The sequence below is a fragment of the Lonchura striata genome, chromosome 12, assembly GCF_046129695.1.
Source record: "Lonchura striata isolate bLonStr1 chromosome 12, bLonStr1.mat, whole genome shotgun sequence".
NCBI classification, from domain to species: Eukaryota; Metazoa; Chordata; class Aves; order Passeriformes; family Estrildidae; genus Lonchura; species Lonchura striata.
The window spans coordinates 849,384-863,815 of record NC_134614.1 but is presented as its reverse complement, the minus strand read 5'-3'; the positions used below and the strand labels follow the sequence as shown (position 1 = coordinate 863,815).

The window sequence follows — 14,432 nt, the reverse complement described above, 5'->3', positions numbered from 1 at the left end:
GAATACCATGTACAGCAATTAATTTTCAAAGCCCATATGCCTCAAAACACTTTTAACAAAGAATAATACTCATTGCCATAATCTCATTTACTAGTTCTTAAATTTAGGAGGACACTGACAAATTTAGATTCTTGTATTTATGTCACCAGTCCAAACACTTTATTATGGTAATTATTGTGTGGTCTTTTAAAGTAAAGCTCACATACTACTTAAAGACAAGCCTTAAGCAAAGCCCAAGAATACAAAGGGGAAACACTTGCCATGAGTATGGAAGAAAACAGCAATTCAACAGTGAGACCAAAGTAACCTAAATCAAGTCAAATCACTCCACAGCCATCTCTTTAGGGATTCCATCTCCACTTGCAGCGTTGTTCACAGATTTATCCCACATCAGCTATTAAAAAAGGTGTTACACTAAAAAATGAAGCCAGAGAACAGCTACAATGTTCCTTAAATCAGCTTCAGGAAGAAAGGTAGAATTACCAGAACATTCTCTGAAAAGCAAAGGAAGCATTTGAGCCTGTATTTTCACCTCCATATCTAAGGTTAAGAAGTCAAGCCCCGGAACCACCAACTCTATCTGTGTTATAAAAATACATGTATTTGCAAACATGCTGATTTTGCACTGAGATTTCCCCTGTGAGAATTACAGCCCGAGTCCAGGCTTACACACTATGGCATGCTCTACACAGCTACAGCATGGCTTCTCATGCCTTCCATCCATTTAAAACAATTGTGTGTTCACTTTGATCGTGCCAGATTCTTAAGACCTGCCACCACCCCAGCATGATCAGTGCATGCAATTATTTTTAAAGCAGGTAAATTTACATGGGAATTTTGGGCAACCTAAGAATAAAACCTTCTGTTCTGAGAATGTAACCACATTTCAAAATATGGCACATCCTTAAAGAAAAGACTAGACAGAATGCTTACTGAAACATGTATAAACCCTGCCTCAGGGGGGTTTAAACTTTGGTACACAAGCATCTTACATTTTTAAGGTTTTTTTTGGTTGTTTGTGTTTTTTTTTTTTTTTTTAACTGAACACCTTAAAAACAGGTGATCAGGCTTTTATGACTAATTATTCATCTTAGACCTCTAAGACCAATTAACATTCCAGCATATGTAAGATCTTCCAGTTAAACCAGTCCATCCATTTTTTTCAGTCACACAATTCAACACTTTGCTGCATCACAGACTATAGATTAGTGAAGGATGTATCCTCCAAGAAAAATATATACAAAAACCACTGAGAGTTTGTTATCTTGCATCAACACAACAAACTTATGAAGAGTAAGAATTCTTTTATGGGACAAATTGTTCCCTCTGAGGGTGGGCAGGCCCTGGCACAGGGTGCCCAGAGGAGCTGTGGCTGCCTCTGGATCCCTGGAAGAGTCCAAGGCCAGGCTGGACAGGGCTTGGAGCAGCCTGGGACTGTGGAAGGTGTCCTTGCCATGGCAGGACACTGGATGGGCTTTAAGGCGGCCTCTAAAACAAACCACTGTGTGATCACAGGAGTAAGAAAAGTCACCCATTCTTGTTATTTCTAGTGGTTGTCAAAAACACATTCAAAGGTTGATTTTCAGCCTTTGCTTCTTGAGGAAAATATGTTCCACAATACATTTAGTGAGTAAATAATGGTAGCAACACATGGAAACAAAGCACTTCTCAATTTCTGGTAAACTTGATAGAGCACTATCAGAAATAACCAAACTGTTGAAGCAGCCACAAAGGGAGTTCACATCCTATTAGGCACCAAGGACTCCACTGCCAGAGAATTTCATTAGTTACCATGCTGTCAGAAATCCATTAGGAAATACGTAAATCTTTCAAGGCACAAAAGTCACAGTTCATAAAACATTATACTGTTATCTCTTTTTGCACTCAAAAATTAGCTTTGTGAAAATGTTTTAATGACTACTTTTCTTTATCTAACAGAAATCGTAAATTACAATTTCAATTCTAAAACTCAAGAGATATTGCAATCAAGATAAAGCCTACAAAAATGCAGAATATATAAGCTTTATGGAAGCTTGGTTTTAAAAAAAGCACTTCCAGTATGTGGACTGTACTTGCAGAAGCAGAACTGCAGTACCAAAGCATCAACAAGGCAGGCAGGAAGGTAACAACTATCAGTCACTGCTAAGAATCAGAAACAATTATTGCACCAGAAGTTATAAATTGCCTTTGTATCTTGTCTCACTAGCTGCCACCCTACTTTCCTTTGTTTCTCTGCAAATTCTGATTTCTCTCCCAGGTTCATCAGGATGTTCAGAGACACCAGATGCTGTCCCAGCTGTCACTGACTGATGGTCCCAAGGCTGCACAAAGCAGCGCCCAAGGAATCACCCTGCACAACTGAGAGGCTCTCAGATAAAATAGCATCTCATCAGATTAATCACAGGAGATAATTTCATGCAACTGTTAAGATGACCCTCTAAAGTAAAATAAGGAATGTGAAAAAAGGGTAAGTGTATAAACCCTGTGGCAGTGTAGAAGGTGTTAAGAGCAGAACTGTGTCCTTTTAGCTTTTAGAGGGGTGGCAAAAGACAGGAACAAGAAGGAATGAGAAGGAAAAAAGTAATTTAAAGTGCTTATTAAAAGCCTACTGGAAAGCTTCTGTGAGGTGGCATCCATTTGACTAATAAAGCCTTCCTAACAAGGCAGTGAGGGTGATGAGGCACTGACACAGGTTGCTCATGTTCAAAGCCAGGGTGGATGGAGCTAGGGACAACTTGGTGTAGTGGAAATTGTCCAAAACCCTTGGAAGGGGACTGAAATGAGATGGTCTTTCAGTTCATTTATAACCCAAATCCTTCTGCGATTCTAAAAACGTCAAAAGCAGGCAGGAAGGGGCTGATGAAGTACCCTGTAACCCTTCCCTAAACTGTAACAAATCCAGACCAGCACCAGTCACACCTATCACACCCAGAGAATGCAGGGTTCAGCAGCAATCACTGGAATTAATTTTCAGGGGCCAAGTTTGTAAAGTGTGTATTTTTTTGTGGTCTCCTGCTTAGACAAAGTCAAGGGCCCCAGGCACAGACCTGCCCATTCCAGGCACTCTCCATCAGCAGGTCCATGCTTGGAGATTCCCTCCCAACATGGCTACAACCCCAGTAAGTAAAAGGAAGTCTGGATACTATTTGTGTGGCTAAAATCAAATCCCCAGTCCCCTCCTTGTGGCAGTTGCTTTTGAATACCCAGGCTTCATGATACCAAGTGTCTCATTTCACACTGAAGAGCCTCAAAACACAGCCATGCGGCAAAATGTTCTTTGAAGCCCACAGGTGCATAAGCCTGAGCTTGTTATGTCCTTCTCTCAAACAAAAAGCACACTAAAAGAAGTATATCCATACTTCAGTAAATGAAGCTGTATTTAATGTTTTTGTGTTACTTAAAGAAAGAATTGCTCTTTCTAATAGTTTTGTAGCTTTACTAGTTATAAACTTGTCATTATGGATTCATTCAAGTGAACAGATAGACACACATTTTAATCACACACTTTTTAATCACTAATAGTTTCTCATGGTCAGGGATGTCAGTCTCTCATCAAAGCCTTCAATGTTAGCAGTACCTGTGGAGGGATGTTGTGTACCTACTGCATGGCAGGAGAATGGCTTCTGGCAGAGTGCTCATGAGTGAGGACAGAAATTCAACCAGTCAAGCCCTAAACATAAAAATTATCATTTATTCCAGCAACTTAAAATGATATTTCACTCCCCTCTTTCAACCAGTTATTTGCTACAGGTTTCTTCTTTCTATACTTTGAAAAGAAGGCTTAATCCTCTTGCTCACAGAGGAATTCAGAGCTGTCCACAGCCTAAAGGAAGCCACAGCATGCCTCCACAGCAAAATCTTGTATCACATCGGAATCTATCCAGTCAGCTTAATTTAACATGAGACTGTAAAAATAAGGCATAAAATTGACCTGAGTCCAAATGAACTCAGCTGAAGGTACTTGGGACTCGGACAGCCAGTCCTCAGCTGCCAGCACACTAAGGGCTCTGTGCCTTTCCTCAAGATAAGGTGCTTGCACCAGCTCCCGCCTCCAGCACACAGCCCAGATGGCTTCAGCCTTGGAACGTGCCCCACCATGTGTGAGCACAGCTGGGATCCAGAAATTAACTCTTCAGCCATTCCTCAAACTACACACCCATCACATGGAGACAGAGCTGAGTGATGGCAACTACTCTCCTCTGACATGACACCTAGAAGAGGGTAGTGCCCATCTCCCCTCCTATAATGGCCAAACTTAGACTAAAGAACTTATACCATGAGGGGAGATTCACTCACAGCTCCCCTCACATGTATAAGGCTCATTGGAGCCTTTACCAAGCTGCCTTAAACTACTGCCCCGGCAGCTAAGGAATGAGTGAGGGGCACAGCTCCTGCAATTTCATGCTTTCAAAACAGAAGATTCTGCCATTCTTAGCAATATAAGTGTTATAACTGAGATAAAAGCAAGTCCATTTCATTAGTGTAACACATGCTTTACTATCTACAACTCCCCAAGCACACACTGATATGAAAGAGAAACAAAACAAGTTCAGATGCACACAACCATGCCTGTTTTCCTTAATCAGCAAAGCCTGGAACAAAATGGGCCTATTTTGATAATATCTGGCTCTTGTAAAACTGATTCCAGGGTTTCAGCAGAGTGCAGCACAGGCCTGAGCAAAGAGCTACATCCACTGCAAATTTTGTGATTTCCCCACCGCCACATTCCCAAGCATTCTGTTTGAACAGTAGGATTGATTCTGCTCAGTCAAGCACCACAGCTGCACCAGCTCTGGCCAGCACAATGGGGCACCTGAAATGCTCCTCTAACTGAAGCAATCCAGCATTGGGAAAGGCAATGTGAAAAAGATGCTTACTGTATAAAAATCTGGAATAAACACCACAACTATAATCCTTTGAGCACGCGCTAGTGAGAGAAAGGAACATCCATTTCGGAAGCAGACAGAGGCAGTGCCTGGTCCAGATAGTATTTGTGTGGCTAAAATCAAATCCTACCTCTGTAAAATCAATACTCAGTTCTCAATACATGACGTGACCAACTGTCAACTGTTCTTTTTAATAAAGTTTTATTTTATAGAATATAGAACAAATTTTATTATTCAGCTAAAGAAAAAAACCCTTCATCTGTTTAGTCTGACTGGGTTATAGGCAGTTTAAGCATGTAAGAGGCACTGACACTGCCTTTGGACAAGCCCTGTTAATTCAGGAATACAGAATATCACATTACCATGCTCAGTTCTGAACCACCATTTAGAGACTCATGCTTTGCACAAAAGTTGATGGAAAATACTTGACAGTTCCACAGAACTACATAAATAAACAAAAAATCCCCAAACAAACTATAAGGCAGCCATCATCCATACAGGTTTACTTTCAAATTCTCTGAATTTTGATGAAACAAAAGGCCTTTAAAATAGAGAAAGATTAACTATGTCAGGACTTCAAGAATCTGAAAAATATATTAATTAATAGCTTTAGCAACCAGCTACTATACAGCCTCCCCCAAACAAAACCATTACAAAACAGAACTGGTGTGAACAAAAAAAAAAAAAGCTAATTTCCTTTTATGTTTACTTTTTTTTTTTGCAAAACATATGAATCTAATCAATGTCTAAAACTCAAATTAAATTTAGTAAGGTGGTGCTGAGATACATCACAGGATCAAATAGCATTCTAAGAACATTTAATTTTCCTTTAAGAAGGTCAAGAATGAAGATCAGATTGAATTCACATGGCCAAGTTAGAATCGCCCACAGTGTTACTTGACTTTGCCTTCTCCTCTCGGTTTTCCCCAGAGTTCATGAATAAGTGGTTTAGAGACCTCTGCAGTGAACAACTGAGGAACAGATGGTATTAGGTCTTCAGTTACTCCTTCCTCAACAGATTAAACAAGATGGACATTCCGAGAACATGGTCTTTCATTTTGCCCACTACTCCCACTGCACATTTAACCAGTGTATCACACAGCCATATTACTGTAACTAACACCATACAGTAAAATAATTTTCCAGTGTGTATAATTTTCTTTTAATGCATTTTGGAGATTATGGTGAATTGACAGCACAGGTAAGACCATTCAAGACCAAGATGGAGCATCTCCCCTAAAATATCTTTTCCCTCTAGTGCCACTTATGGACAGCATGGGTGCTATCCTAGTGTTGATTTTGATGTGTCTGAAACCAAGGTTGGTCAAGAAGGGCAGTAGATACTCAAGATGAGTACAGGCATGAGTTTACTTATATTTCTTTGAGGGACTAAGAAGAGATATCACCACCCCCTACAACCTGCACATCATAGAAGAGTCACTCCAGAAAGTTTTCAGTGCACATTTTTACCAGCTGATTTGAAACTCAATCCAGGTTTACCAATTGTTACAGACAACCAGCTGGGAAATAAGATGCTTCCTAAGACTTAGAGGGGTTCAGTGACATGTCACAACTTGTATTCACAACACAGTGGATAGGGGAGAACAAGCAGGACTTGTGATCCACTCCATGTCCAAACTCCCATTGTCTTTTACAGGGCATGGGTATTTGCATGTGAATCTCTCAGAAGCTAAGTAGCTAATTATGAATGGGCAAAATTCCCAACAAGCACACTGTTTAGGATAAGCATAAAGCCAGAATGAGATACGGACCTAATTCCATTGGAGGATGATGAAATTTTAATCAGGGATAGAGGAAGTTGCTTGTGGTTTGAAGATCAGTTCATTCCAGAGCAAGGGACCAGCCACACATAAAAGGGGCTCTATTTTGTGGTTTATGTAGAAACTGGGCTTAGAAGGACATACAACTACTCTTGTACTGGTGCAGAGTCCAGGCAGAAGCAGCTGTAGCCAGGCAGTGCTGGAGAAGGTGGCTGTGATCCCTCCTACAGGACGGCTGACCTCTGCTTCCCAGGTGGCAGGAGGCCAGCACAATCAGGGAGCTGCTCCCTCCTTTCAGAGCTACACATGAATAGCAAGGTGCTTGGACTGAAGGTTGTTTCCATTTGACTTTTTAACACCAAAAGGAAAATCATCTGCTGCCCTTCTTGACCAACCTCGGTTTCAGACCCATCAAAATCAACACTGGGATAGCACCCATGCTGTCCACAAGTGTCTCTTGAGGGAAAAGATACATTTCCAAACATAACTTCATATGTATACACTTAAACATGAAGCAAACCAGTTCTGCTTCCACATGACCCTTCTGGATACCCTCCAGCTGCTATCTACAAGCCCCTCCTGCTGCAGCACAGTGAAGATGCCTCTTCCAGTAAGAGTGCCAAATGTCACATATCTTGTGTGACACACCTTTGGCTGCCCTTGCCTTACACCTACGGCCTGTCCAGGCATCACACATCAGCACTTAGTTCATATTTATGCCTTCTGGCGAGCAGACCCAGTCCAGAGCTTAAGGCACACACAAGTAAGTGTCCTGCTGCTACCCATCAACAGCCACATCGTGGCAAATCTAAAAACCAAACTTCTCAATTGTCACTGAACCCACATGCACCAATGCAGTAGGCTCCTGAGGCAGGAGCCTCCTTCCTCAACAATGCTTTAACACCTAACCCTTACAGTGGGTCTTCTACCTTCCAGGAGACATTCTTTCAAACCTATGCAGCATCTCTAGTCCTTCACACTACCAAAATGCATTAACTCCAGTAGCCAGCATCTTTTAGCACATCATTACCATTGCCTCCAAACCCTTAAACCTGTTACACCCTAGCCACAAAACATCACCAGTGTCAACCTCACTCATGTCAGACTGCATATCAATTGCAAGGATCACCACAGTGACAGCTTGCAACATCAACTTTTTCCACCCCCATCAACTGTGGATATGAGATGACCAAAGGGACCAGAATTATCCTTTACACCTAGCTCTGATTTGAAGTAATTTCTTCTTATGGCATCTGGACCCACACATTTAGCATGAAGAGTTTCACCAGAACTAAGAGTACACAACCAACCTTGAGGCACAATGTGCTCAAAGCAAAAGAAAGGAGTCTTGTGTGATTCACAAGCAGAATGTGAAGCTTGACCCAGCTCTATTTTATTTACTGAATTTGAGAAGCAGTCTATTAATAGTTCACTACCATATCCCTGCCCTGCTTCTCCATGCCAGGGCAACAGCTCTGCTAACAAATACCAGTGATACAGGGAAACGCAAACATTTTCATACTGACACCGTAGAGCACAGCTAAACCAATTGTTTCCATTTAAACAGAAGTCACAGTCACAAGAACTGGAAACAGACAAAATTGGTCTTGAAGTTCACTTAGTGTGAGCAGACTTCAGATATAGTCTCTGTCTCTTCTCCCAGATTTTCTAAATTATTCTGCTCATTTACACTACAAAGTCTATCTGGCCAATAAATTACCAGCACAGATAGTAACTTGCTACTATTTTGATATCAGATGAATGCTGCCAGTCAGCAAGGACACTAACAAAAGCCAAACTACCACACTACGTGAAATCCTGGAGTTACTACCCTTTTCAGGAAAAAAAATCCTGGAATTTTGATACGGGGCATAAGACTGTGATGATCACCAGGCATCTCGCACCTTCCTGCAACAGCAGGATTAGACAACTCAACCTTTCCCCAGCTCTCAATTAAAAAAAATGAAAATTAAATACAATGGTGCTATTCACAGTCCAAGAAAGAACCATGTAGTACAATGAGGCCTCTGCATTTCACAATACCAGGTCTGACTCTTTGCAGAATCCCTATATATTCCCAAAGGGAAACATGATGGGCATTTTGAAACCATTCATCTAACTAAACTGAATATCTGTCTTGCAATCAGCGGAGTGGCAAAGGCTGTATTCCTTATTCATGACCCAACACTTTATTTAGGAGTACAACACTGCAATACTGTTATGCCAAAGCCCCACCACACAGCAATTGTACACCATCAACTAATATTAATTATAGCTGCTGAAAACCTTGGAATGCAAACTCTTCCAAAACTGCAGGGGCACACTAATCTTGCTCCAGCACTTCAGCTTCATGAAGAAACAACAGCCTTATTTTCTAGCTGGAATTCAGCTACAGCTTTCACCATTTCAGACAGGTCTAAAACCCAGATCATTTGGTTAGCGCTGGGGTCCTGCCCTAATCAGAGTTATGACTTCAGTTCTGAACCCTAAAGCCGTCTTTTCAATGAAATAAAGCCATTGAATAAGAATAGCTTGCAAGGCCTTTGTACAGATGGACAAAGACACACAGGCAACAGCACAAGGTTGCTGAAAAACCGCTGAGCCAGGACAGCATTAATGCCTGCATGGAACCTCAACACTGTCCACTTTAATTTCCCAAGTGGAAACAAGTGGAACAAGCACAAGTGCATCTCCACAAGAAAAATACTACAGGTTGCAGCAATTTTTCCACAAAAAGTCTCTGGCCTGGGTTGTGATGGTGTAGCATTCTCTGAGACTGCAGAGTAAGGCATTGTGTCTCCAACAGCATGGTGATATGATGGCTTCCACTCAGTCTCCTGCTACCTATAGGGAACTTCAAATTTGTGCAGAGAAACACAAATCGAAGCAGATCTGACACAGTTCACAGTTAAAAAACCAAAAATAAATAAATAAAAGCAGCCATGAATAAAGTGACTTACTTGACAGCACCCTCTGAATGTCTTCCCCAAAATTCCCCAGCTGAACTGAAAGTATTCTACAAGTTAAAGAGACAATACTGCCATTCACACCTTCTCCCATTGCCTCCTCCATGCAAATCCAGTCCAGAGGCACAGGTTTTAATCCTGTAGTCGTTAAAGGCTGTTGTCATTCAATGAGGCTTTCCCAATCCAGACAGAAGTACTGGCTTCCAAAGTCGCATACGAACTCACCTTTACCTTCGGCATCACTCAAAACTGCACACAGTAGAGTTTAAAGAGACCCAGCAGCCCCTGCCTCCAAGGGATTCACACCAAGTTCTCTAAAGCAGCCAAACAATAGTTTTCTTTCCACAATTAGAAGCCTCAAGCAAATCCTGTATCAAATTTAAAATATCTACCAGTAAGATCTGCTTTGGGCTGAAGCATATATAGTGAAAACTAATAGGAATTTAAGTATTATACAGATTTCTTCACACGCAGTCAGTACAAGAATTCCTAAACAAGTGTAATTAAGAATATGAAGGCCATTCACCAGGAAGAAAGCTTTCACACTGCAGTTTTCCCTTCCCAGTCTCCTCCTTAGGTGTACATGATCCAGACTAGCACTTCCAAGCAGTGTTCACCAATACATTTGACAGGCTTTGGTTGTTAAAGCTGCTCCGTTACAGAAAACACGTGGAAAATCCATCTATGTTGATCCCCCTGCTAGAGCACTCTGAGAAAACCTGGCATCATGCTGAATTCTGGGTCTGTGCTACGGCTGTGCAGTGATGGGGCTGGCCTGCGCTGCATGGACTGACAGAAGCAGCATCAGCCTCTCCAAACCTGCCCTCCAGCAGCATCTCAGCCTCTATCCCGCGTGGATTTCGGGCTGCTGAAGTAGAAGACTTACACACTCCGGATTCAATTCCCAGCAAAGCCAGACAAAAGCCCAGGCCTGCCCCCAGCCTTCCTCCAGCAGCTCTCTTTTAAATCCCCTTAACAATCCCCCAGATCCCCTTTCCCCACAAACCACCAGGACCCCCAGGCTGGAGGACATAGGAGTTCAGCCCCTCACCACCAGCCCTCCATACCTCACCTGGCTGCTGTGTGTCCCATTCTGCATCTCTGTCTGATAAAAGCCAGGGAATGCACGACTATGAAGACTGAGAAGTGTTCCCCATAATTCTTATTAAGAAATAACTGTTGCAGTGAATTATGATTATGTTGTGTAATGAAATCATCAGAGAATAAAGATGTAGCTGTACATCCATCCCCAGCTATCCCAGGCAGCCTAGAGTAATTTGCAAACAGATTGGGCAACATTAAAATACAACCAACCAACCAGGAGCTAAGACATACAATAACACATTATTTCCATGTCAGTTTCAAGCACTCTTGTAGGCCATAAAGCTCAGCTATCCAATGGAAGTTTAAAGATCCCAAATTACAATGAAGAGTTAAACCTCCTTTCACCTAAGTTGCAGAGTAACTCCGTCTGAAAATAAAATAATATTAATTCTGTATTAGGTTTTTCTCTTAGCTAGGTCTCATTCCAATGGATGCCAACAAAAGTGAGGCAACAGGCACTATAAGCTTCACTATAAGCAAAAAAAAAAAAATAAAAAAAAAAAAATTAGGTATGTACTACTGTGACTTTTACCAAAAGCTACAAACCCCAAGACAGGGTAACAGCAAAAGATAGCATCTAAAGCTTCATTCTCTTTAGATACTACTGAATGATACTACTTCATTCTGAAGATCTAGAACTTGAATGTAAAAATACGTCTTTTCAAAGGTATTTGTCTTTGACCTTTGTCTCTCAAAGATAAGTCTCTGACCTAACCAAAGTACTGCAAAATGGTGCCTAAAAAAAGGCAAGCACCGGGGTATATTAGGAGGTTTGATTCACCAGGACAGTGACAATTTCATGGCAGGGGAGAGGGAAGGTCGGGGGGAGCAGTTCCTCAGCCTTTCTAAAGCCACAACACAAAAGGAAATTTTCCTCCTGCAAACGCACTCAAATCACTGACGGTCGGTGTCATTTTAACCGGGAGCTGGTGCCCCGAGAAGGGCTGGGGCCGAGCCGAGCATCCCCGCTCCGCCCTTTCCCACGCCGCGGAAGCCACGCGTGACCTTCTCTGCACCAGGCGGGTCCCGTGTGGCCCCCGCGGCGGCAGCGGCGCCGGACCGAGGGGGTTAAAGGTGGGAGGAGTGTACATAAGGTGGTGGATCCGGAGCCAATGGGGATATTGCGCTATAGTTAGACACTGGATTCTAAGCGATGGTGACCATAAAGGCTGCTCAGGGCTGAGCTGCTCTGAATGACACCAGCACGGTGCCTTTAGTCCCCGGCTCATGAGACAGAAAAAAGCACAGTAGGATCAGCTGGGCTTACCTGCAGCTCACACCACGCGACTTCCACCCACGTCTCTGTGTCCAGACCCTTGTAGACCGTTTTGAAGGATCCTCGCCCGAGTTCAATATCAAACTTTAGGAACCTGCCATCCGGCGAGGTGGCAACCGCTTTCATATCAGCCTCCTCCTCGGGCTCCTCTTTCTTAGCCTTGCCCTGGTCCTTGGCAGCATCCTGCGCCTCTCTCCGCTCCGCATCCTTGCCTGGCTCCTTCTGCTCCTCGGCGCCTGCGGCGCTGCCCGCGGCCGGCGTTGCCCGCGGCTCCCTGGAGCACTCAGCCTCCCGGTCCGCCGCCTCCTGCCCCGTCTTCGCCCGCTCCGCGATTATCCTCCTGGTTTTTGGGAGCAGGATGATTCTTCGCTGGTGCTCCGCCTCGGGCAGGTCGAAGGCAGGCTCCTCCTGGTCCGAGTCTACCACGCTCCTCCGCAGGAACCGCTGATGGACCAGCTTGGTGTCCCTGGAACCGGGGCCGCGGGGAGGCGGGCGGGCCCCGGAGGCTGCCGGCGTTGCAGGAGCGTCCGTGTCCGCGGCGGCCCCGCTCCCGCTGCCGCCGGGCCCATCCATATTCACGCCAGCCTCCGCGGCCGGGGGAGCGCCGGGCTCGGCAGCCGCTGGAACCCCGCCACGGCCGCCACCTCTGCTGCCCCGCCGAGGTGCCGCTCTAGCATCACCCCCACTTTCCATCCGCGCTGAGGGCTCAGCGCCCGCCGCCGCCCCGGCCCGGGGGAGTCGCCGCGAGCAGCGCCCGCGCCACCACCTCCGCGGGGCAGAGCGCAGTCCTGAGGCGCCGCCACGGCCCGGCCCGGCCCCCGGGCACCTCCCCCGGCCCCGGGGCTCCGACGAGCCGGGCCCCCGGGCCGGGCCGCGGCCGCTCTGACCGGGCTCCCCCTGTCCCCGGTGCCCGGCAGGGGCGCGGCCGAAAGCGCCAGACGACCGGTGCAGCCCCTCACCTGCGGAGGGCCCGCGCACAAAGGCGCGTCGGGGCCGTTACTTACGTGCGGAGCTGGGGGCTGCCGCGCTCAGCGCCATGCGCGGAGGAAGGCGGGCGGCGGAGGAGGCGCGGCTCCGCCGGGCGTGCGCCTGCCCGGGTGCGCGGCGGGGCCGGGGGAGCCGTTGCCGGTGCGGGGCTCCGCGGCTCGGCTCGGCCCGCCCCTGCGCCGCAGCCCGCCCCCGCCGCAGCGCTGGCCCTGCCGCGCCTGCCGCTCCGCACCCGGCGGCTCCGCGCCCCTGACCGCGGACACCCTGCGGCAGCCCCACCACGCCCCCCCCCCCCCCCCCACCGCCGCTTTTTTGTCAATGGCAGCGCTCCAGGGCAGCGCCCATTTAGGACACCGGCGCTCGGCGGCCGCCAATGAGGCTGCGGAGGGAGGGCGACCGCCCCCCGTCCTCGGCGCCGGCTCCCCCGCCCCGCCCCGCCGCAGACAATGGGAGGGTCTCGCGCCCCGCCGCTGCCTCGCTCCCCGTCCGGCAGCTTCCGCCCCTCGGCAGGTGCCCCCGCGGGCCTGACAGCATCCTCAGAGAGCATCCCCCGAGAGCGTCCTCCCATGGCATCCTCACGACAGGCGTTCCCCGAGCGTATCCCCTCCAGAGCATCCCGCCGAGAGCATCCACCGAGAGCCTGCCCTCCACGGCACCCCTCCCAAAGCGTTCCCCGAGTGCATCACTCCCAGACAGCTCCCCCAGAGCATCTCCCCGAGCGCTCAGCACCCGCACAGGTGTGGGATGGGTGCAGGGCACGGGCCTCAGCTCTGATTTCTGGATCCAGGAGGTGGCTGTGCCAAGCAGCCGATTATCACGGCTTCAGGCAAAGGGAAGGTGACTTGAAGGGAAACTGGATGCTCTTTGCACACAGCGTCTTTTAGCATTCCTCAAATGCAAAATGTGACCAGGGACCGACTCGCATGTGGCCACTGCAAACACCACATAGCCTACCTATGTACTGCATGGCAGGTCACAACACATGACAAGCCTCGGAACCTTGGGTTATCTTTTTTGGGTTTTTGCTCTATTCCAGGCAGTTCAATAATCACTCTGTGGATATTGACCCCATCATTCACTGTGACCAACACTTCAAATTAGCCTAGATAAAGGGAAACTTTGATCTCGACACCTATCTGTGCTGTGTTAGGTTCAAAGAACCCAACTGAAGCATTGCCTCCAGTTCTGGTGGCCTCAGCACCAGAAGAATATTGACCTGTTGGAGCTGGTATAGAGGAAGCCACAAAAAGAATTGGAGGGCTGGAGCCCATCTGCTCTGGAGACAGGCTGGAAGAGCTGGGGGTGTTCACCTGGAGAAGAAGGGCTCCAGGAGAGCTGGAGAGGGACTTTGGGCAACAGCCTAGAAGTCCAGGACAAAAGGGAATGGCTTCCCACTGCCAGGGGGCAGAGTTAAATGGGATATGGGGAAGGA

The 14,432-nt window shown here is 46.5% G+C and overlaps 1 protein-coding gene across 2 annotated transcripts in view; it reads right to left on the bottom strand.

The window, feature by feature from the left end:
- Positions 1 to 12,768, bottom strand: part of WNK2 (WNK lysine deficient protein kinase 2) — a 98,616-nt gene extending 85,848 nt beyond the window's left edge. Inside the window, exon 1 of one of the 2 annotated variants that reach the window (XM_077786034.1) lies at positions 12,005 to 12,768. In XM_077786034.1, the coding sequence (XP_077642160.1) occupies positions 12,005 to 12,706 (702 nt within the window). In that variant the 5' untranslated portion in view covers positions 12,707 to 12,768. The remainder of the gene's footprint in view (positions 1 to 12,004) is intronic. The other variant, XM_077786035.1, reaches the window with a different exon arrangement.
- Between the last annotated feature and the right edge of the window lie 1,664 nt (positions 12,769 to 14,432).